This window comes from Notamacropus eugenii, chromosome 2, assembly GCF_028372415.1.
Source record: "Notamacropus eugenii isolate mMacEug1 chromosome 2, mMacEug1.pri_v2, whole genome shotgun sequence".
Lineage (NCBI taxonomy): Eukaryota > Metazoa > Chordata > Mammalia > Diprotodontia > Macropodidae > Notamacropus > Notamacropus eugenii.
In genome coordinates this window covers 77,271,137-77,295,254 of record NC_092873.1, presented here as the reverse complement: position 1 = coordinate 77,295,254, position 24,118 = coordinate 77,271,137, and the positions used below count along the sequence as shown (strand labels likewise).

General features: G+C 38.4%; 1 protein-coding gene and 2 pseudogenes across 4 annotated transcripts in view; 1 reads left to right on the top strand and 2 right to left on the bottom strand.

Annotated features, from left to right (window-relative positions):
* Positions 1–24,118, top strand: part of NDEL1 (nudE neurodevelopment protein 1 like 1) — a 72,528-nt gene that overhangs the window by 44,624 nt on the left and 3,786 nt on the right. For 2 of the 4 annotated variants that reach the window (XM_072641093.1, XM_072641092.1), the window contains 6 exons: positions 397–545; positions 5,733–5,869; positions 6,848–7,021; positions 9,254–9,345; positions 10,966–11,117; positions 17,794–17,828. In XM_072641093.1, the coding sequence (XP_072497194.1) occupies positions 397–545; positions 5,733–5,869; positions 6,848–7,021; positions 9,254–9,345; positions 10,966–11,117; positions 17,794–17,828 (739 nt within the window). The remainder of the gene's footprint in view (positions 1–396; positions 546–5,732; positions 5,870–6,847; positions 7,022–9,253; positions 9,346–10,965; positions 11,118–17,793; positions 17,829–24,118) is intronic. The other 2 variants (XM_072641091.1, XM_072641090.1) reach the window with 1 other exon arrangement.
* LOC140530386 (kinase suppressor of Ras 1 pseudogene) lies at positions 3,640–4,247 on the bottom strand (annotated as a pseudogene).
* On the bottom strand, positions 4,301–5,002 carry LOC140530385 (kinase suppressor of Ras 1-like; annotated as a pseudogene).

Here is a 24,118-nt window from a genome sequence, read left to right as displayed (position 1 = left end):
TCTCAATCATCTTGTCAACAGTCAGTTGCTGTTATTTAAAAGGTTGTCAATGTTCTTCTAAATTTTTGAGGCAGTGGAATCAAATTACTTGACTTGGACTCTTCAGAGAGCGCATTGTCAGGTTTCCTTTTTTGAGTTGGGTATCAGGATAGAGGGGTGACGGTGTCAGTGGATCTGATTTACTTGATTACACAAGTACAATTGGAATTTATATTTAAATTTTTATGAATCAGTGTATACAGAATGTGTATATATGATTTGACTTTTGACTATTTGAAAGGTGATATACCATATCATCAAAATTATGTTCAATTTTAATTTTTTTCCCAATCAGATTTTATGAAAACTAAATAGTGATGACAGAGTACTAGTCCCTATATTTACTCTTACTTTTAGGAGAAACTAGAACATCAGTATGCACAGAGTTATAAACAGGTCTCTGTTTTGGAAGATGATCTCAGTCAGACACGAGCCATTAAAGAACAGTTACATAAGTATGTAAGAGAGCTGGAGCAGGCCAATGATGACCTGGAGCGAGCAAAAAGGTAGGTACATTTTAATGTTTTTTACCTAAATATGGATATTGTAGATAAAATCGTTACCTGTGGTCCTTTTTCCCTTACTATCTAGAAGGGAGTTGCAGCATTTGCTCATTTAACTTGTTCAAATCTAGCAATCCTTGTGGACTGAATAAGAAAGAAAAACAGCAATTTAAATAGTGTCCATAAGTGCATTTTCTATTTCTTTGTGAGCAGGTAACACTTGGTTTGATTAGTTCACCCTCAGACTTCAGGGTACATGGCTTAACTGACCCAATAATTAAGCTTCTCCAGCTCCTTTGTTCCCCCAGTTATTTTTATGCTGACACAATTAGAATTAAAGTTTCCTGGCTCCCTTCCCCTCTTTTTCATAACTTTTTTAAAAAAAAGTTATTTATTTTTATTTATCAACATTCACTTCCGCAAGATTTTTCTGTTCCAAATTTTCTCCCCATCTCTCCCCTCCACCCCCCCACAAGATAGGATGCATTCTGATTACCCCTTCCCTCCAATCTGCTCTCCTTTCTGTCACATCCCTTCCTTCCCTTATCCCTGTCTTCTCTCTTTTCTTATAGGGCAAGATAGATTTCTATACCCCATTACCTGTATTTGTTATTTCCCAGTTGTATGCAAAAACAGTTCTCAACATTCGTTCCTAAAACAAGTTCCAACTTCTCTCCCATCCTCCCTCCCCACCCATCCCCACTGAGAAGGCAAGCAATTTGATATGTTATACATGTATAGTTATGCAAAAGACTTCCATAAAGGTCATGTTGTAAAAGACTAACTATATTTCCCTCCATCTTATCCTGCCTCCCATTTTTTCTATTCTTTCTTTTAATCCTCTCCCTCCTCAAGTGTTTGCTTCTAATTACCTCCTCCTCCCATTTGCCCTCCTTTCTGACATCCTCCCCCATTTATCCCCTTCTCCTGTACTTTCCTGTAGTGTAAGATAGATTTTCATATCAAATTGAGTGGGCATGTTATTCCCTCCTTCAGTCAAATGTGGTGAGAGTAAGGTTCACTTTTTCCCTCTTGCCGCCCCCCTTTTCTTTTCCATTTTCTTGCCTCTTTTATGTGAGAGATAATTTGCCCCATTCTGTTTCTCCCTTTCTCCTCCCAGTATATTGCTGTGTCGTCCCTTAATTTTATATATTTTTAGATATTATTCCTTCCTGTTCAGCTCACCCTGTGCCCTCGGTCTATATGGATATAATCCCTCCAACTCTCCAGATACTGGCTTTGTCTTATAATTTCTTGATTTTTCATAAAATCATTAACGTCCATTTGCACCAGTTTGGTCTTTAAGGAATTGTTTTCTTCATTGAGGTTTTGGGCCTCCTGTTCCTTCTGGCCAGTTCTGCTTCTTAGGGCATTCTTCTCCTCGTTGGCTTTTTGGATCTCTTTTCTCATTTGGGTTAGTCTGTTTTTTACAGTGTTGTTTTCTTCCACATTTTTTTTGGGTCTCCTTTAGCAAGCAGTTGACTTCCTTTTCATAATTTTCTTATATCACTCTCATTTCTCTTTCCAGTGTTGCCTCTACTTCTCTTACTTGGTTTTCAAAATGCTTTTTGAGCTCTTCCATGGCCTGTAATAGCTATCGATCCCTGTGCCACCATGTCATCTTTAGGAATAAGTCCTTCCCCTGTTACACTAATGTCTTGGAATGGCTATGAGGGCTCAGAATCTGCTGTTCTCTTAATCAATTTCGGTTCCCACGTACCTCTCCTAGTGAATGTATTTCTTATGTATTGAGTGTGATTCTAGAATTTCCTTCATTATACCTGTAATCAACCTATTCATTTTGCTTCATCTGGTAGAGCTAATGAGGACAAATTCAATAGGCTTCCATAGCATTCTAGGTCACTCTCTTTTCTTACTTCCTCTTTGTTCCCCCACCCCTTCCTCCTTTTTTTGGCTTCTTATAAGTAAAGCAGGAAAAAGAGACAATTGTCTAGCAGTATTATGACCCTCTTAATGCTTTTTGTTTTTATATCATTTTAAGTTACCAATGTATCTCTTTTCTCCTCTTTCTAGAAAGCCGTTTCTTATATCGAAGAATTAAAAAAGAAAAAAAAAGTTCAGTAAAACTAACCCACAAATGAAAAAAACAAATCTTGCATCATATGCAGTGTTGCATACCCACAGCCTTCCCTTTCCGCCTCCATCTCAGAATTCGGGTTAGAATTTGTTATCAGATTCATAATAGAAATATTTGATGCACAGATTTTTTTTTCCCCTCAGTTGACTACTTTCTTTCTTAGGTGAATTGATTTTGTTCATGCAGAAGCTTTTCATTTTCATTTAATTGAAATCATTTTTTCATCTTCTGTTATTGTCTCTTTCCCCTCGTTTGATTAAGAGTTTGCCACCCTGAACCAGGACCTTAATTTTTTTGTGTGTCATAGGCCCCTTTTACAGTCTGATGAGGCCTATGAACCCTTTTTTCAGAATATTTTTAAATGCGTAAAATGCATAAGGTTACAAAAGAAACCAATTACATTTAAGTAAAAATGGAGATTTTTTTTTTCCCCATCTGAGTTCAGGAACCCTCTGAAATCTGTCTGTCTGTAGACACCTTGGGAGTCAGTGGACCTGAGGCTAAGAATACCTTGCCATAGGCATAGCTGTGAAAAGTACCTCATTTAGTTCTCTTCTAACTTTTTTTATAAAGTTTTGTAAAATTTTTTTTATAAAAGGCATAACCTTTTATGTTCAGGTCACATAGTCATTTTCAATTTATTGTAGTATATGGTATAAAGTATTTATCTCAACTTAATTTCTACTACATTGCTTTCTACTTTGCCCTAACAATTCTTGTCAGATAGGGAGTTTTTTCCTAGGTAACTTATATTTTGTTTATCATACCCTGTTATTGAATTCATTTATTTATGATTTTTTTTTTTAAGAAAGGATTTAAAGCTATTTTCAGAGAAGAGGTTAGTAGATGACGACTAGATCCTCCTAGTTAATGTGAAAAATGCAGATTTGCATTTTAGTCAGTAGAGAGAACTGTTTTGAGTTGAGAAATTGATGAGAGGAGGGGAAAAAGCCAAGGAGAAATTCCAGGTAGTTCCAAGAGTTACAACTTGGCCAACTTTCAGGTGTGGCCTGGGTGAGAGAGGCTCTGGTTCAGTTTGGGCAATTTTTCCAGCATTTCCATCAGCAGAGGAAAGCCAGGTCTCTTCTCAAGATTGAAGGCCCAACAGACTGACCAAGTTTCACTGACTTCTTTCCCAGGTTGATTATGCCAGGACTGCTTAGTATATTCCCTGATTCCATTCTGCCAGATCAGGGACTCTGCAGCTTGGGTCCTAAAAAGCAAGTCTCTTGCTTGTAGTTCATACCAAACCATACCAAAGACATAAACATAAACTGTGCTGGAAAAGGGCGGCATTGTCAGTCATGTGGCAACTTCAGTTTGTTTTTCTGCCTGTCTTCCTGGACCTTACCAGAGATCCCAAACAGCCTAAAGTCTTTGATGACCACTTTGCCATTGTCACAGAAGTTCTTGGATTTCATGTCTTTGTGTATGATGCCTTTGGTATACAAGATACTCCATGCCTTAGATGATTTCCTCAGCAATCTGCATGGTTTTGTTTATCCAGGCTTATCTTGGGAATCCCTCAAAAATGAGTAAAGCACCTGTCCTTTATAGAAACTGGTGATGATGGTGAGGGGGGTGAGGAATTCATGCATACCCCCCATTAAGGGTGTGCTGTTCTTGTGCCACTTCTGCCTGTTTAATTCCTCACCTCCTTTTAAAATAGCTTGTCACCTCCTTGTGCTCTCTGCCCCACTATCCCTTTGAGATTGTGCCACTCCTGCAGGTAGACTCTGATCTTGCTAGAGATCATCCATTTCCACAGCTTCCAGGATTTAGAGTGTCCATCTCATCTTTGTCATCTTCCAAATCTGATTTACTTTTCTCTTGTTCTTTTACCTTTGTATCATGGTTCTCAGCCATAGTGACTTTCAGTTGGTCATTGACCTATGTCTCTTCACCTGCATCAGGGACTTGGAGTAGAGTGAAAACATTTGGGAAATTAAACCTGCTGAACCATTGGAAAGGGGTTTGGTGGTGCTGTTGTACTGAGGAGGGTTGGAAGTCTCAAAGGGCATGAAGGGAGGATGGTATAAAATGGGGGACAGTGAGGTGGTTCATGGCTGGAGGCTGTCTTCTTTGTCAGGGCTTTTGGGAGAATCCTGAAATGGGATTCTGTTCATCTTTCCACTGGGTTGTTGTCTGAAGGCACAAATTCTGTCCTCTGTAATTTAGATAATGGTAGGAACAATATTCTACAAACAAGGGCCTCTTTTATGTTTTTGTATGACACTTTAATCTGCAGTTCCTACACTTCTTCCCAAACATCATGCTGGGCTGCCACACATGACACATCACCTGTGTGTCGTCTCTTTATACTGTCTGTAGGGATCTCTGGGGGAGACCAAAATTGGTAGAAGCTGCCTTGTTGATTCTGTTTCCAATTTGGGACTCTTGAAGTTTGCTCCTGATAAGAGTCGAGAAGTTGATCAGCAACCAGAAGAGTTTGTGGCTAGGTAGGGATGGCGTGCTCAGCCACTGGAAAGTATCAAATCACTGATACTAAGAAAAATGCAAATCAAAACTACTCTGTGGAAAGAGGATGGGAAATATAGGTGATAAAACAATGTTTAAAAATTTATTTTGAAATACATTGATAAGCTTAATACATTGTAAGCAAGTTCCAAAAATGATTGCATTCTCCTTAGAAGTTATTTTGTCAAGATTTCTTATGCTGCTTGTTACACTGGTCTTATGTTAACTAATTACTAGATTCCCTGTGTTTTTAAGCCTGAGGGAAAAGTTTAGTATGAAGGTTTACCCTCTGGGTTTTCTTTTAGTGCTTGGTAGCAGTGATTGATTATTTCTGCTTGTCAAAACAAAAACAGCCATAGCACAGAATAAGGAGTTCTGAGGCAGTACTTCTATCCAAGTTTCATAACTACTTCCATTGCTTTATCTGCTATATTACCTTACGACAGATAGTGAGGGCTGTCTGAATTCAGAGGGAGAGGGAGAGAAATCATTTTGTCTAGAATAATCAAAAAAGTAAAAATGGAATAATTTTATCTTAACTATTTGCATATGTAGCATGTAAACACTTTATTTCATGAAAATCTAATATTTTGGCCTTTTTTTTTTTTTTTAAGGGCTACAATAGTTTCGCTGGAAGACTTTGAACAAAGGCTGAATCAAGCCATTGAACGAAATGCATTTTTGGAAAGTGAACTTGATGAAAAGGAGTCTTTGCTGGTTTCTGTACAGAGGCTAAAGGATGAAGCAAGAGGTAGAGTTTGTTTTTTCCTGCAGTGATTGGTCCAGAACACTTATTCACATTCTGTATGGCAAAGGGAACAGAGCATTAGACTTGCAGGCAGGAAGACATGAATTTGAATTCTGGCTCAGAGATTTACTAGCTGTCTTATCTTGGGCAGATCGCTAAACCTTACTCAGTCTCAGGTTCCTTTATTTGTAAAATGAGGATAATAATAGTGCCTACCTCACAAGGTTGTTTCTGGGATCAAATAAGACAACATGTGTTTTGTTAAGCACTGTATTAAGTAATGGAGATGCTTAAACAATTTCTGCTTTCTGGAGTTCATGTCCTATTAGGGGACACAACACATATAGAAGGTTTCAGGAACAAGGCAGATGGTAACACTTTGTTAGTATTGTTCCCATTAATAAAATTCTATAAATTTCGGATGTCAGATCATTTGATGCTGCCCAGGTGTTAAGAATTTTTTTTTTCTGGGTCTCTGGTGACTGTGGCTTTCCCAAGAGATGGCAGCTGCAGCACCTGTATACAAGTCACATTTCCACAAGGGTTGCTCTCTTCGGGGCATATTGGAAGTATCAGAAGTATGACTTGCTATTTCTAGGGCTCTTAGGCTTACGTCCCTGACAATGGCAGTTGGTCACCAGTGAATATTGATAGACATGGGCATGACAGGCTCTTTTTCCGCAAACCTTGCTCCTCTGGATGATGGTTGTGGGACTAGTCGGAAAGCAGAGCTGAATATACTTTTTAAAAATCTAAGACCTCATTTAAACACTTGAGTCATATTAACCCAGTAGATACCTTCTAATATATAAATCAGAGAAACTGAATGGTTTGGAAAATTTATAATCGAGACTATATTGAAAGAATGTGTATATTTATGGTAGCCTATTCAGGCATGGCTTCCTGAATGATATCCCATGCTAGGTCTCTGTTACTTCCAAAAAGTGTTTCTACCTAAACATTTTTTTTTTTAAATTGTAGATTTAAGACAAGAACTAGCAGTACGTGAAAGGCAACAAGAAGTGACCAGAAAGTCGGCTCCTAGTTCTCCAACTCTAGATTGTGAAAAAATGGATTCTGCTGTACAGGCATCCCTTTCCTTGCCAGCCACTCCTGTGGGGAAAGGGACAGAGAACAGCTTTCCTTCACCAAAAGGTGTGTAATTTTTTCTCTCTTCCCAATAGTAGAATGTCAACTTAAATAGTTTGACAATTAAACAGGATATTTGGGGATACTGGTGGACCAGGCCTATGATATTTTTGGCACAGTGATACTCCTATGGGAACTCTTGATTGGAAAACTACTTTTACCAGTGTAGATTGATACCTGCTGTACGATTTGTAATTTTAGAGACTTGCTTAGAGGTTCATTGGCTTTCTAGGATCACATAGCCAGAGGTAGGGCTTAAAAACAGACCTTCCTGACTTGGAAGCCAGCTCTCTATCAAGTATGCCGTGTTTAAATGAGCCTTTGTTAAAAGGGTAGAACACTCCTAGTCAGTCGTTTAGTCAGCCAGTACTGTTAAATACCTAGTATGGGCCAGGCACTTTGCTAAGTGCTAGGTATACAAAGTAAAGCAAAAACCAGAAAAACAGCCCCTGCTCTCGAAGAACTCCCAGTCTAATGGGAGGGACAACACACGAACAACTATGTAAAAACAAGTTATAGATAGGAAATTTCAGAGTATTCCCAGAACGAAGGAGCTAAGATTAAGTAAGACTGGGGAAAAGGCTTCTTGCTGAAGGTTGGAATTTAGGTGAAACTTGAAAAAAGTCAGGAGGTGGAGATGAGGAGTGAGAGTCTTCCAGGCATTGGTTACGATGAAAATAGTTTAGGGTCTGGAGAAGTGTTCTGTTCGAGAAACAGCAAGGAGGCCAGTGTCACTGGATCACAGTATATATGGAGAGGAATAGGGACTAGGTAGAAAGGTGGTGAGAGTTGGTTTATGAATGGCTTTAAAAGTCAAAAAGAGTGAGTATAAAGCAGGTATATAAACCATTTTTTGGATGGATGACCTGCGAAAAGAAAACACTGGGGAAACGTACAAATTAAAAAACATTTTGGGAGAAAAATATGTGACATTTAACTAACTTGTTTTTAAATTAAGCTCAGAGTACATAAAATTTTATCAAATACCAAGTTAAATAATAAAAACATACTTTAGTTGCAGGTAGAGGAACATCCAGGGAAAAAAGGAAGAGGAGATACATTCAAACCAAAAAGTGACTGAAGGGGAAAAAGCCATCTAAACAAAGAAAAGCAGAGACATTTAGGATAGGGGAGAAGCAGAATGGGAAAGGTATTAACAGTAAAGTGGAAGAATCAAGAGAGAGAAGAGAAAGGAGCAAATATCTTATCTTGCCAAAGGCCTTTGTTCTAACTTACTGTACTCTCTGTTTCCCTCTGGCTCCCAAAGACTCACCCCCACTTAGCCAAAGCAGCTTTGATTCCTTTCAACAAGGTGTTATCTTTTTTTCTTTCCCATCATTTGTTTATGGATTGGGGCAGATCTTCAAGGGGTTTGTGAGATTCTCTTTGGATTTGGCTGGTCCCTTGTTGCTGGTGGTGAGTTGGCATTGTAATAGCATGGCATAACTCAGCCTTCAGGTTAGGGCCTCAGAGCTGGAACTAAAAAACTTTAGTAACTGCCACATCAGCATGCCATTATGTGAAGATAAGCATTTATTTACAGTAACCAAATGAATAACAGCTAAGGAAGTTGTAAATTAATAGAACAAGCAACATCAAATTTAGAATAAAGTAAAAGAAACCTACAAAGGCAACTCTAACGTTGAAATGTCTTTTTCTGAACTTGTAGCGAATAAGTTTTAGCTTATTCCTTCCTCAAGAATTTCCTTAGTCATTACTGTGAAGGATGTAAAATCTATTTTTTCTAATTTTTTTGTGTGATTTTTAATATTTAGGTTGCATAGCCTTTTTGTGTTTATCATAGTATATGGTGAGAATTGTTGGTCCAAAGCTAATGGCAGGCTACTTTGCTGTTTGTCCAATAATTTTCATGAAATAGGGAGTTCTTACCTAGAGTTAAATTATTTCTGATTCTTCCTTGTCTGTTCTGGTATTTTGGTTTGCTGTTATGTTTTTAGCCAGTGCCAAAATAATTTTAATAACTTGACTTTGTAATATAATTTAAAGTCAGGAAAGCACCATTCGTCTTCTTAAAAAGTCCTTAATATTCTAGATCTGTCATCTCTCCAAAGAAATTCTGTTATTATTTTGTCCAGCTTTGCGAAGAGTCATCCCTTTGGTAGTTTGATTTCTGTAGCATTAAATCTTAAATTTAATTTCTGTACTAGTATCATAGCCTTGAGTACCAGAGATCCCTCCCATTATTGGAGTTGTTGTTAATTTCTTTATTTCCTCTAGGTATACCAAATGGTTTTGGTACCAGCCCACTAACTCCTTCTGCAAGGATATCGGCATTAAACATTGTGGGGGATCTCTTGCGGAAAGTAGGGGTGAGTACTCAGCTATTTATCCCTTTAAGTTAGTTACCATGTGCTTACTCTCTGTTATGATGAAAGCAAAGAACGGAAAGGAACCCTTCTTGTTACTAGGAAATTGTCTGAACTGAGAAACTATAGGATGTCATTCTAGAAGGTTTTAATAGAAAACCAACTCCCTATTGCGGTTTTTTGTTTTTGTTTTTTTTTTAGCAGGGCATGATCAGTCCAGCTTAATTATTCATTTAACTGAGTTTCTCACCTCTCCTCCCTTCCTGCCTTGATGCTGGTTCACAATAAACCTCGAAGGGTAAATGGGAAAGGGGAAGGAGCCTCTTAATCTCAAATGACTTAGCAATACAGTGAGCCAAGACAATTCCAAAAGACACATGATGAAAAATGCTGTAAACATCCAGAGAAAAACTAATGGTCTGAATGCAGATCAAAGCATAACATTTTTCACTTAATTTTTTTCATGGTTTTTTTTCTTTTGGTCTCTGTCTTTCATAGCATGACTAATATGGAAATGTTATACATAATTGCACATACATAACCTATATCAAATTGCTTACCATCTCAGGGAGTGGGAAGGTGGCAGAGAGATTTGGAACTTAAAAAAATTCTTAAAATGAATGTTAAAAAATTCTTTACGTGTAATTGGGCAAAAATAAAATATTACTTAAAATATGGAGTAGAAGTTCAAATTATTTCTCAGATCAATTGTTTAATTATTTTTATGAATAAGATACTTTTCTCACATTAGCTATGAGTGCTTTGTAAAGCTTTACAGTGTTATATAATTGTGAACTAATATACGTTCATGTATCCCTACTCCCTTACAGTCATATTATTTATTACAAGAATTATTCTTTCTCCCCCTGTGCCATATTTGTCCATCCAGTAAATGGGAATGATGACATGGATCTTGTAGTTAACATGCTGATTTGGTTTCTCCAGGTTGGCAGAAAACCACATGAGTTTTTTAGGGGCTGTATGAGAAGTCACTAGTATTTATTTTTTTTTGTGAACATTTTAATTATAGAGATTATCTAATAAAGCCTAGCAATATTAGCAAAACTTAGTTTGGTGCAAAATATTCTTTTTATTTTAGAAGTTCTACTTTTAAAGAGCACCAGATCTGGGAGGTAGAAGACTTGGGTTTAAATTTTAGCTCTCTCACTATCTGTATAATCTAAAAATCTAGCTAAATTTAGAAGAACTCAAGGGAGATGTTGGATATTGTTAAAATTTTTGTTATCATTTCCGGGTAAAAAGTATGTATTCTGTTGAGTGGAGGATTGTTTGGAGAACTAGGAGACCTGAAATCCATCCCTGACTTTACCACTTTTGTGTTAGACTTTTTATTAGCTGTTAGGGTAGGGTGATGCCATCCTCCTCCAGAGAATAATTCATAAAGTTTATGAAGTGTTTTGAGCTCCTTACAAAGAAACTTATTTTAATAGCTGATTATTGTTTGATTATAGCTCTAGTTTTCTAAGTTATTTAGATAGCCTTTGTTATAAAATGGGAGAATGGCCTCAATTACCTATGAGAATAAAGAAATATTTTAAAATGCAGATTCTTGTATGCAAATACTGTTTTGACAAGCAGATTATTCTTTTTTTCTTTATTCAGGCCTTAGAATCCAAATTAGCTGCTTGCAGGAATTTTGCAAAGGATCAAGCATCACGGAAATCCTATATTTCAGGGAATGTTAATTGTGGCCTGGTGAACAGCAATAGCACCAAGTTCTCTCGTTCAGGGCATACGTCTTTCTTTGATAAAGGGTAAGTCCTAAAGAACAGGAGAATTAAGTTTTTTGAGTGAGATGTCAGGAAAAGTTGCTAAATGACCAAATGTGTGTAGTGAGACTTGTTGCACTTGGAACATATAATACAAAAATATACTTAGTTGCACAAATCCAGAAAGCATAAATCGATGGAAACTTGTTAAATTTAATCCAAGTCTCCTGAGATCTGCATTCTGAGTCATTTTCAACCAGATTAGAGTAGAATTAATTCTTGTTCCCTTTAGGGCCTCTGCCCAAACCCATATGCAAAAGTAACAGACTCATCTAAGAAATGAAATTTGCCAGAATTGCTTTACTTGGCCAGTAGGGATCACTCTTCTCTTGTTGACCCACAAAGGAAAAACTTTAGGTCACTGGAAGAAGAAAATACTTCTAAAAGCACCCCTGATTCGGTAACTTTGAGCCATTTCCTTTTTATCACTAATATTACTAACATAGGGAGTTCTTTTCTGCCATTTTCCCTGTGAAATTATCAAAGCATTAGTTGCTAGAAGATTTCAAAGACTTTTAAGGGAGCCTACGTTTCTTGTTTTGCTTATTAGCTATAACAGATATATGAAGGACATTAATGCCAGCTGTATTTAAGCCCACTGTAAAAATAGCTTTTTACTCTATTTGCATAAACATATATAACTGAATATCTTCATTATCTTTGCCTTTGAAAGTGTGACTCAGGAGCCAGGCAAATGTTACCACTAATTAATACTATTTGATTGAAGGGCATTTTACTTTCAAAGCACACACCATTAGATCTAATAACCCTAACCATGTGTTGTATATTACTGAAATCTTAAGTAAATTTTCTCCATCTCCTGGAGTTTCTTGGGAGATACACACTCCCTGACAATATGTAGGTAATTTTTCAGATAGACTTGAATAATGGTCGTATTTTACTCCGATTTCAAGGGAACAGATAAGATAAAATTTTGTGTGAAGACTTCTGTTTACCTCGTGCTATGGGGAAAACAAAGGGTCATCCTTACGTAAAATCTGGGTGTTGGAAACCATATCTAGAAGATACATTTTTGTGTAGTAACTTCAGATTGTTTCTGATATATTAATTATTTTCTCTCTTTTTTGAGTCATGTTTTCTAGGAAAACATGTTAATACCATTCCAGGTGAACTAAGATAAACTATAGTTTTACTGATCAAATGCATTGTTATCTTAGAGACATACTAATATGTATTCCATCAAGATGAAGGGACATTAAATTAGATTCAGTCCAGAACCCCTCATTGTTTCAATCTTATTTACATTTCAAAATATCTGAAGTTCTTTGTAGTTGTAGGAAGCCTACTAACAGCTTCGTGTGAGTAAGGGGAGGAGGAGTGGTGGATGATATGAGGATGAAGGAGGATCTTGAACTGGAACTCAGTATATTTTCACATAGAAATAATGTCTTCAGAGTTGGTTTGGGGTGATTGGTATAATACTAATTGTGTGTACTAGCGTAGTATAATACTAGTGTAATCATGTCAGGGACTGAAGATATTTTTGTGGATTGGCCTAGGAATCTAGCCACCAGTTAAAATACTTCTGTGGGAACATGTGTTCTTGGCTCTACATATCTGACCTATAGATTTTTGGAGCTCTAATCCTTTTGTAGGTTGGAACTTTATTTGCTTATGTTCTGTCCATTTTTCAGGTCACTGAATTATTGCTAAGATAATAAGGCTAGTTAGAAACATGAACGAAGATAAATCTGTATTAGTCAGATGGTCATTGTATTTCCTGGTGAGCTGGGACGGCGCATGTGGGGTCAGATGGTGCTCTGATGCTTCTTTTGGTTAAGGGGACACCGTCTCTCTGACTTCGGTTAGCCTGAGGTTCATTTATTGACATTTAATATATGTCAGCATATACCAATCTTGGAACGTTATTAAAGAACCTTTTCATTTGAATTGCTTGTGATTAAAAAAAAAAACCATCAAAAGATTTAAGAACTTCATTGTACGTCCAAATCCCAAAGAACAAAGATACTGAATTATCAAAATGATCTGTACCAGCCTCTCTAGAGGACCTTCCTCCAGAGATGACCCTTGAGGCCTGTTTCTGCAGGTGGCCCTTTGATTAGATGAATGATTCTAAGGCCTGCCATTCTGCAACATTTCTGACATGTCAGCGTCCACGTTCTCTCTTCTCCAGCCCTTCTTCTCTTTTTTCTTGTCCATGTTCTAACAGCTTATTTCTTTGACCTATTCTCATGTATCATTGTGAGCTGAAGAAGCCCTAGGCAACCACATAGGGAGAAAGGGTGGTTTGGAAGGACAGTGGCAGATTTGGAACTGTGGACATGCAGAAACTCTTCAACACCTAGCACATGTCTGGCATGTTTTTGACTGATTGACGTCGGTGGCAACAAGAAAGCCTTTCTGGAAACTGCTGGGGGCAGTCTTTAGAGAAACAAGCTTATAAGGAATTTGGGTTTTATCTCTTGGAATTTGATTAGTAGTTGTCTCATTGAAAACGAGACAAATATGTAACATTTTCAGGTCCTGTTAGTATTGTTATGTATCACCAAGGCAATATTCACAGCCCTGGTGGTGACTATGAATATGCCAGCATAGTTCTCAATTGCAGAATATAAAAGACTCTCCATAGAGAAGGCAGAAGAAAAATATTTAAACACCAGAAAGCCAAATCTGTCATGGTGACCATGATCACAGTAGGGGGCAAAGCCATTCTCAAACCAGGGCCTTCTCACTATCAACCGTCACGCTCTGTCAGTTGGCCTGCGTTCTTCCTCCCAGCTCTGCTCTGCCCTTCCTGTCCCACCTCCCACCACATGTGACTTAGGCTTCCAGGTGATCCAAGCAGATCCTATGGGCCTGTTAAGTAATGAGAAAGATCTTTCTGTTTTAAATTACTGTTACATGTTACTTGGTGAATTTTTTTCAACTGTATAAAACCTTAGCATTAGTTGATTAGAATGTTTTTTCTTTTGTCTGTCACAACTCTTTAAATGGATCAACTAGTGATGTGTGCTCTTCTGTCCAGTGTAGTCTTCTGTTCTTGTTTGGATGAAGGAACTAACAGACAGCAGTTCATTTTGTCATTAGGCACATCCGAGGATGTGGACTTTCTTCTCTACTTCTCCCACTGCTCTGCTGTGTGTTCACGGCATTTTGTCTCTCTGGGACTCACATTACTCATGAGCAAACTGGATTATCTCTATAGTATATGACTCTAGTTCAGGCTTTGTTCTCAAAAAGGGGTAGAAGTAGGGAAGGAGAGAGAGTGATTCAAAAAGTAGATAGAGTGAATTATTTTGATAAGGAAAATTGTGTTGGTTATTAACAATCTTTTGCTTAAGGTACCTTATTTAACATTCCCAACATTGGCCCATAGTCAGAGATTACTCTGCTTTTTCAGGGCCTCTTCAAATTAAGAGAAGTTTGGTAAAGGAGCTGAAAAGGCACAACCATTTTAAGAAAGATTTAGTATAAACTCAAAAATGTCCATAAAAATATTATGTGCAAACAAGATACAGGCAGAACAAATTTGAGATAATCTCAGAGGGAAGGCAAGTCACTTTCTCATCCTCTGCTTCCCTTGAACATGATGAGCATCAAGGTCTCTTCCGTGTTTGACATACTGTAACTTGTGTGTGTGTGTTTTTTAAAGCATTGTCTGTCCATTATAGAACAGGCTCAGCAATGAGCTTGTCTTCCTTCTTCCTTTCTTTTCACAGTCATTTATATGGAGGTCAGTCATGAGTGACTGAGAAAGCGATGTAATTAATGGAAATAGGAAAATGAGACATGAGGTAAAGATTGGTGTTTTGAGTCCTCCTGCTGTCTATAAAGTTCTAATCCCAAACCAGATGGGGGCAGCTAGGTGGTGCAGTGGATAGAGCACCAGTGCAGGAGTGAGGAGGACCTGAGTTCAAATCTCACCTCAGACACTTGACACTTGCTAGCTGTGTGACCTTGGGCAAAGTCACTTAACCCCAGTTGTCTCATCCTGGGTCATCTCCAGTCATCCTGATGAATATCTGGTCACTGTATTCAGATGGCTCTGGAGGAGAAGTGAGGCTGGTGACCTGCATAGCCCTCCCTCACTCAAAACAAAGTCAAGTGCAAGTCATGTCATTATTTCTCTGATGGCATGGTCTTCTTTGGCAACGAAGGATGAACACACACTCATCTTCACTATTCCTTCTGTCCTTTTAAACAGAATATATGCTTCTTCAGGGGAGGGACTGTGTTCTTCTATCACCAATGCTTAGGACAGTGCCTGGCACATTAGTAAGCCCTTTCTAAATTCTTTCTCACTGTCTACTTGACAATATCAAGGCCAGAGGGGTCTGTCTGCAAAGAAGGTTGAGCCCTGTAAATTGTAGCTGTTAGAGAAAATCTGTCTGGTAGGTTGACCTTTCTTGCTGTGTTCCACTCTTAAAGAAATACATTGCCAACATCGGAAAGAAACTTGTGATACATATATATCCCTTGAGGAAATTGTTCACGGAGAAGAAATAGAAGCCATTTCAATGACTGTTTTTTATTTTTATGTTTTGAACTTTTGAGAGGCAGAATTGTAATTGAAAAAACAGAGTGAATAGAGAACTGGCCTTCGAAGTCCAGAAGACCTGGGTTTGAGTACTTCCTTTAACGTGTGTACTGTAAGTACGACCTTGTGCAAGTGACTTAGCCTCTCAGCACTGGCAACTCTGGGACTCTGAGTTGCAAAGAAGGTGCAGACCAGCATTGGGAGAAAGATTTTCCTATATAAGTGAACACAGGCCTGTTTCTATCCCTAATTTTGTTGTTCAGTCATTTTTCAGTTGTGTCTGACTCTTTGTGATGCCATTTGGGGTTTTCTTGGCAAAGATGCTGGAATGGTTTGCCATTTCCCTCTTTAGTTCTAGATTTTACAGATGAGAAAACTGAAGCAAACAGGGTTAAGTGACCTGCCCAGAGTCACATGGATAGTAGTTCTGAGGCTAGATTTGAAATTGGAAGGATGAGTTCAACTCCAGGCACCACTTAGCTACCCTATCCCTAATTTTAGAAGACCAAAAAGTCTTAAAAACATTTCCAGTATTTCCCACTGGCAATCAACAGCATACAGATGCAGCATTTTCTGTTAAGTACTTGACTTAATGAAAGTTTAAAAACAATTAAAATATGATTAATTTTTTGTTTGAAAATATTCTTATTGTTAAATATATAATTTTAAAACATTTTTCTTGATTCTCAAATGATTTTGTAACATCTGTGTACTGGAGTTTTTCTAAATGCAGTTCAGATTGCATTTCTGAAATTATGTATCAATAGGAAATTTTTAAAAAGTTAGTTTTCAGAAATTTACCTGTTACTCTTTGCACAAAAAAGCATGTGTGTGTCATCTTAAGTTATCCTGTCTAAATGATCTCTTACAAACAAATTAGAAGTAGAATAAAATAGTGATACCCTGATAAGTAGAATATTTGACTGATTGAATGTTCTGGTCAGTTAATGCATAACCAGGAACCCCTTTTTAATTTCAACCTGTGCTATTAAACATTTGTAACAGCAAATTAATCCACTTTTCTGCCACAGCATGGTATGTGGGTGATAATGGAACCTTTTTATTTGATGATTCAGTATTATGTAGTGCTTCAGGTGCATCTTCATCAAGGCTGTTGTTTTACAGTATGGTTAGATATAGAAGGTTTAGGATAGTAGGCTGTACTGGAACACATCCTGGAAGTAAACTTAAATGTCTCCATTAGCTTATAGATTGTAGAAAAATTCTGGTTATTTGAAAGCTCTGGCTAATGAAGGCTTTATTATTATTAATTCATAAATCCACCAAATATATATTGCCATATTCAGCTTAACCACTGTTTATTCCCCCAGTGTCCCTTTCCTGCCAACAACTCTTAGTTCTTCCCTATTGTATCACTTAACTAAGAAGAGTATATGTTTTGCCACTGAGTTCTCTCTCAGAAACAAATTGCCAGATGTTCCAGGCTTTCACTTACATAGGTAGACTAGCCTTAAAACATCCCTGGGGCTTTTTCTGCCTTTGGCTTGGATTATAGAACTGCCCAGTGATGTAAACAGTAAAACAGTCGACTGGCATAGAGAAAAGAAATGGCCACACCCAGTGTGTAGTTTGGTTTTGTTTGACTGTTTTTGTTACAAGGGAGAGCTTTTTTTGGGAGGGAGGGAGTTGTTGGGCCTTGGGGGGGTGGTTTTGCGGTGCCCCCCCCCCCCCCAAAAGGAAAGAGCAAGAGAGCAGAAGGAAGTTCAGAAAGAGATGCATTAGCACAGTTTTGAAAGTACTGTATTACCATATGTATTGTGTTGATTATGTACTTCTAAAAAACTCAAGCTGTGTATAATAGAGTCAAGGTTTCACTTAGAATCATCATTTTCTGTTTTGTTTTTTTTTGACTCTGACAATGATTGTGTTTGTCAAGTTCATAATAATCAACAGACAATTTAATTAAAATGAGAATAAAGCAAAATCAGACTGCCAGTTAATACCTGCTAAGGTGTGATGCTAGAAAAGTAAGACAATGCATTATGTTGGTCAGCCTGCTTTAAACAGCCTAATTCCTTGTGGGCCTTGTGCTCGTTTGCATGTTAATTTTTCATGAATAGTATGAAAATAGTCTATGTGTTGCTGTTTACATAAATTGTTTCCTTTTTTTTTTTCTCTTAGGCAAGAAAAAGTCATATTCCCCACCTTGTTCATGGGTAATTGAATTATTCTGCTGTGGTCGGGTGCATTGTTTGAATCCTGGTGTCTGATTTAGAGACATTAACTAAAATTCAGCATACTAACTGCATGGACCTGACTCAGTTCAATTCACTTCATCAAATAGGACTTACATTGTACTAGGGATACAAAGACAAAAACCAGCCTTCAGGAATTTCTATTCTTTTCTCAATTTTAACCAGCTTTTAAAGCCCATTAGTGACCTGTTTTGAGCTGGCCACATATTGCTAGTTACATTCTGCTTTTAAAAGGAGCTGAGTAAGCTACAATTCTGGTTCTAGTGGTGCTGAGCAGCTCTTGTTGTCTCCTCTTACTCACCCTGCAAATCCATTCTGTTGCCAAATCTTGTCATTTCTACAAACATCTCTTACATGTTCCTTTTTTTCTACTCACATGGCTGCTACCCTGGTGAAGGCACTTATTACTTTATACCTGGAGTAGTGCAAAAACTTTCTAACTGATTGGTGGGCCTCAGGTCTGACCATCTTCCACTCAGTTGCCAAGGTCATATTTCTAAAGTGTATGTCTGACCATATCCCCCATGAGGTGAGTTTCAGTGACTCCCTACCGCTGTGATGATCAAATAGAAAGTCTTCTCTTTGACATTTAAAACTCTTCATAGCCTGAACAGCCACTTCTAGCTTTCCAGTCTTCTTACCCTTTACTCCCCTACATACATTGTACAATTCAGTAACACTGGCCTACTTGGAAATCCTTTAACACAATGCCCCATATGCCATCTTCCTTCCTTTGGTGTTCCCCATGTCTGGAGTTGCTCTGTTTCTACCTTTTCTCTCTTTGTTTCCCTGATTTCTAAACTCAGCTCAAAGTGTACCTTTTGCAGGAGGCTTTCCCAGTGTCCCCAGCTGTTGCTGCTTCTTTCAAATAATCTTCATCTACTCTGTATGTGTGTATGAGCCTAGGTATATACTTGGGGTCTTCCCCATTAGAGTACCAAGTCTTTGAGAGCAGGGACTGTACTTTTTTGTCTTTCTTTGTATCTCTAGTGCTTAGCACACCACCTGATTCATAAGTCCTTAATAAATGCCTGCTGGTCGACTGGCTTACTGATTAAAAGCTCTTTCTTTCTTTTTGAGAAATCAGGAACTATTTTTAAATTTTCTGCTTACGTTATACCATGGGTGAGTGGGGGTTTGCTTTTTAGTAGATTAGTAATTAAATCTAGATTTAGGGCACTCCTCCAGTGGATACCTCAAGAAAGACCTGGGTGGTAATGTGCCTGAGGAGTAAAGTCCATGGTTATATTTTCAGTTCTTCCTTCTCTTCTTTACTTATTCTCCTTGCTCCTCCCTAATAAGTGCTTTTCCATTTTTTTTGTCAGAGCCGAAGTTAATTCTCTTGCTTCTCACAAAACTCTTTGAGCTCGGTAGTGACAAGCTCTGGCACTAGTGACTAATGTGGTCAGGGCTCTAGGTAGAGTGAAGCCAAGACTCTCACTTCATCATAATCTAATAGGATTTTGTGGATTTCATTGTTAACAAGAATTTTTTGCGTTTCAAAATCATGATTTATCTGTGTTACCTTATTCTTCATGCCTCTAGGAGGCAGGAGGTTGGACCCCTGTGAGTCTCTGTGAGTGAGAGTGACATACAGAGAAATTGATAAAATGTCTCTAGTGATTTCCCGTTTTCAAAACACGAGGAGTAAAGACAAGGTGAAAACTGTAAGTGCTCCTGAGCAGCAGCTTCTCTTCCCATCAAACTCTGCTCAGAGCAGTTGTGGGGAGTTTTGATGGTATCTAGGTGCTCTTGACCTTGCAGAGTCAGGAGGAAGCATCTTGGGAAGAGTGAAGTACTATAGAAATGTGGCTAGTAGTCAGATACAGGTTCTATTCCAGCCTTTGACACTGCAGGATCTTGGCAAAATAACTGTGTAAGTACAGCTCCTAGGAAGATACAGCATGATGTAGTTCATTGGCTCTCCATGTGGGGTCCAAGGGCCCTGGGGATCCCCAGTACCATTTCAGAAGTCCTTGAGGTCAAAACAGTTTCATAATAATATCTTTATTATTAAGACTTTATTTACCTATTAAGATAGTCATCATTTTTTTGAGGTAGCTAGGTGGCACAGTAGGTAGAGCCTGGAATCAGGAAGACTTGAATTCAAATCCAGTCTCAGACGTGTACTAGTTGTGTCACCCTGGGCAAGTCAGTTAACCTATTTGCCTCAGTTTCCTCAACTGTAAAATGGGGATAATAATACCTAATTCAGGTTTCCCTCCCCTTTCCTCTGTGTGAGACTAGCTTTGTTTTTGGAAAATACTTATTTTTCATAAAGGTTATTTACATTAATGTGAAATGGGTTTGTTACTTTTTAATGAATTAATATTTTTAAAATTTATCAGTTTAAATTTCAAAACAATAAAACCCACCTGAACAAAGCTCACTAATTTTTAAGAGTGTAAAAGGTCTTGAGGCCAAAAAATATGAGAACCCCTGGTCTATTGGAAAGTATGCTAGATTTAAGAGCAACTTGAGAATCCAGCCAGGCCACCCAGCTCTGTGGCTGGTACCTGAGGTACCTTCCTCATTGGTTCATGATGACACTCCAATAACAGAATATGTATAAAGTGCTTTTCCAGCCTTAAAGCCTTGTACAAGCATGAACCATTGCCATCAGTTGTTTTATAGTTGGTAGAGCCTGACTGCCATTTCTGAGGCTGTGCTCATGGCTGATTTTCTCCCCTTTTATCCTTTGATTTCTCCTTGCCCACATCCATCCCCACAGCTAAGTCTGGATTTTAGTGATCTCTTAGCTGAATTCCTGATCTCCACCTATGTGCGACGATCATTGCTGAATAACAGTTGTGACCAAAGTATTTTTCAGCTCTGGGAAGCTGGAAGGCCTGAGTGGTAGCCCTGGCTCTTCTGCTGTGCTGGCCTTAGGTTCTTCACTTCGCCTCAGTGCCTCAGTTTTGGTCTTTTTCTTTCTTTTTCCTGTAAAATGAATTTGAGCTAGATAACCTTTAGAGCCCCTTTGAGCTTTGATGCTTCTACGGTTTCCTCAGTGGCACTTACTGTCTAGAGGCCTCCGAGAAGCCTGTAGCCAAGTTCATCTAAGAGCCTATGCAGTATTATTTTCTTCTAGAAAGAATCCCCTTTTGCCGGGAATCAGCAAGCTGTTTTAAACGTTGCTGTCCTTGCTATTCATAATGGGCCTTTATTTTTAGTATCTTGGTCACTGGACTTTCTGTGAGGGCTGGTTTTAACTCCTCTTCTCTCATGGAAACTGGAAGTCCTGGGTATTATTTTCCCCAGGGGTAAAGTAAGTATGTATGTATGTATGTATGTATGTATGTGTATGTGTATGTGTCCCTGTCTCTTTCTCTCTTTTATCTGCTTCCCTCCAGTTCTCTCCGCCTGCCATCTTTGTTACCTGCCTTTTCATTTGACATTCAAATAGAGTAATAGGGCATATGTTATGTCATCTGATCCTCACAGCAGTTTCTGAGGTAAAAAGTTACAAGTATTATGTACATTTTACAAATTTGAAAGCCTGAGACTCAAAGAAATGAATTGACATGACTAGTAGGAGGTAGAGCTGAGACTCAGTCCCTGGTGTTTTTTATTCCAAGTCAAGCTCATTTGCTTGCTGCACTGTAGAAAAGGGACTGAGGTGACTTGTGGGCATTTGGCACATATTATTGAGATGGTTATTAATTTGTTTCCCTCTGTGAAATTATCTTCAGCAGCAAAAATCTGTTGAGCACTAAAATAGCTGGTCATCAAAATGTGTTTTGAGAAATGCTGACTCTGCCAAAGGGGGGATTTTTAACCCAGATCTAGGATTTTGCACGTGACGGCCTTACAGTTTCTCACATTGGACATACAGTAAGAATTACAAGTATGGATTCTGTAGTCTGTGAATGCTTCAGAGAATAGCTGAGACTTGAAGTGAACCGGGAAGTATGGATAGGATTAAAAATCTTTTGATTCTTTGAGATCTTGTTTCTTATGCTTTTGTGCTCATGCAGGGTAGAGAGGAAATTTATTGAAGTCCTGGCACTCACAAGAGGCTACATAAAACTGTAACTTATCTACTGCCCTCCACGAAGTGTAAAATCTCAGAGTTGGAAGGGTTTTCCAAGGTCGTCTAGTCCAATATGTACTTGAACAAGATACCCCTCTACAACATGACTGGCCATTAGTCATCTAACCTTTGCTTGAAAAGGGGATTTCTCCCTCTAATGTGGGGGAGTCTATTTTCCCAAAGCAGTTCTTTCCATTTTTGGAGAGTTTTTGTTGTTAGTTTTTGTTATGTTATGTCAAAATCTCTTTATTATTTATAATATCACAGCATGATAGATTTAGAACTGGAAGGAATCTTAGTCCAGCCTCTGTTTTACTGGTGTGAAGGCTAAGGCCCTGAAAAGGGAACTGAGTTATCCATTATCACACAGGGTCAAGATTTGAACACAAGTCCTTTCCCCATTGTTCCAGCTGTTACTCCATGGACTTTTCTCTTGGGCCAAACGGAACAAATTCAGACCCTTTAAAGACTTGAAGACAGCTATCATGTCTCATAATTGCTAGATCTAATTACCTCTTGATCTCTGCAGCCTTTGACAATATCAGTCACCCTCTTGTGATCCTCTCTACTCTGCAGGTTTTCATGACACTACTCTCTTCTGGTCCCACCATCTGTCTGACTTATTCTTCTCAGTCTTTTCTAAGGGTCTGTCCTGGACACTTTTCTTTTTTCCTTGTTTGCCAGTGATTCTGAACCTTGTAGTGTCAGCCCCCTTGGTCTGGTGAAGGACTATGGATTTTTCAGAATAATGTTTTTAAATACTTCAAAGAAGTGCTCTATTTCAACTAGGTAATTAGTAAAAATGTGACTTTTTTTTCCTTATCTAAGTTCATTGACCTCTGAGACCTCAGCTAAAAACCTACTCTTTGTTATCTAATCAGCTGCAATGGGTTCAATTCTGATCTTTGATCGGATGATTTGCAAGTGGATTTATCCAGCTGTCTTATCTTCACTCTTGCTTCACCAAATACCTATTAGACACCTATTAGAACTGGCTTCCTGTATCACAAACTCAGCATGATCAAAACAGAAATAATTTTTTTTTTCTCCCAAAGCCTCCTGACATTTCCTCTTATTACTGTCAAGGATGCCACCACCAGCCATCCAGGTCCTCAGCCTCAGTGGCAGCCTTGACTCCTTGCTAATACTCACTTCACATACCCAGTTTTGGCAGTCCAAGTCTTGTTCTAGCTTTCACAGCGTCTCACCCATGTCTCCTCTCTACCCACAAACCCATCACCCTGGTGCAGACTCTCATCACCTTACACCTCACAGTGGACACTTGAAGTATGTTTCTTTTAGGTCTCCCTCCATCACTGAGGTGCCAAAGTGAGTGAAACTTTCTAAAGTGAAGGCCTGATCATATCTTCTCCCAACATTACTCCCCTCCCCAACAAAAAAATAAATCGGTAAATTCCAGTGGCTCCATATTACTTCAGGGAGCAAATAAAAATTACTCTGTTTGGCTTTTAATACCCTTACACAACCTGGCTCCTTCCTACCTTCCCATTCTACTTATTACATACTCTACTGTACAATCCATGCAACCCTTGACCTTCTTACTGTTCTTGAGCACAACATCCCGGCTTTCATCTGTATGCCTTTGCTCTGGTTGAATCTCATGCTTGGATTGCTTCCCCTTCTCACCTCTTAGCTTCCTCTTAAAGTTTCCTTTGAGCTTCAACTCAGATCCCATCTTCTGCCAGAGTCTTTCCTTGGCTTCTGCTGATTCTCTTTCCTGTGAGATTTACATTGTGCATTTCCACTGTATTTCCATGTCTTCTGTATGTTCACTGTTTACATTTTGTTTCCCCTGTTAGTATGTAAACCCCTGGAGGCCCAGGACTGTGTTTTCAAGCAATTCTTTATATTCTTACCACATAGTGGAATACCTGGCACACAGTAAGCACTTAAATGCTTGTTGCCTGAGAAGGTCTTTTGACATCTTTAGCTTGACCCTTCATGTTTTTTTTTTTTTTAATTAATTTGTTTCCAGTTTTCAACAATCACTTCCATAAGTCTTAAATTTTCTCCCCCTTCCTCTCTGAGATGGTGTGCAATCTGATATGTTGACCCTTCCTCTTGAGGCTGTTTATCTTCGCTATCTTGTTCAACCTCTTCTGTACTGCCCTGCTTACCAACATCTTCCTGAGTTGTGGTTGGGTCTTTCCTGGCTTACTTTTGCTCTGTAACCTTTTTGATAAATCTTTGATACTAA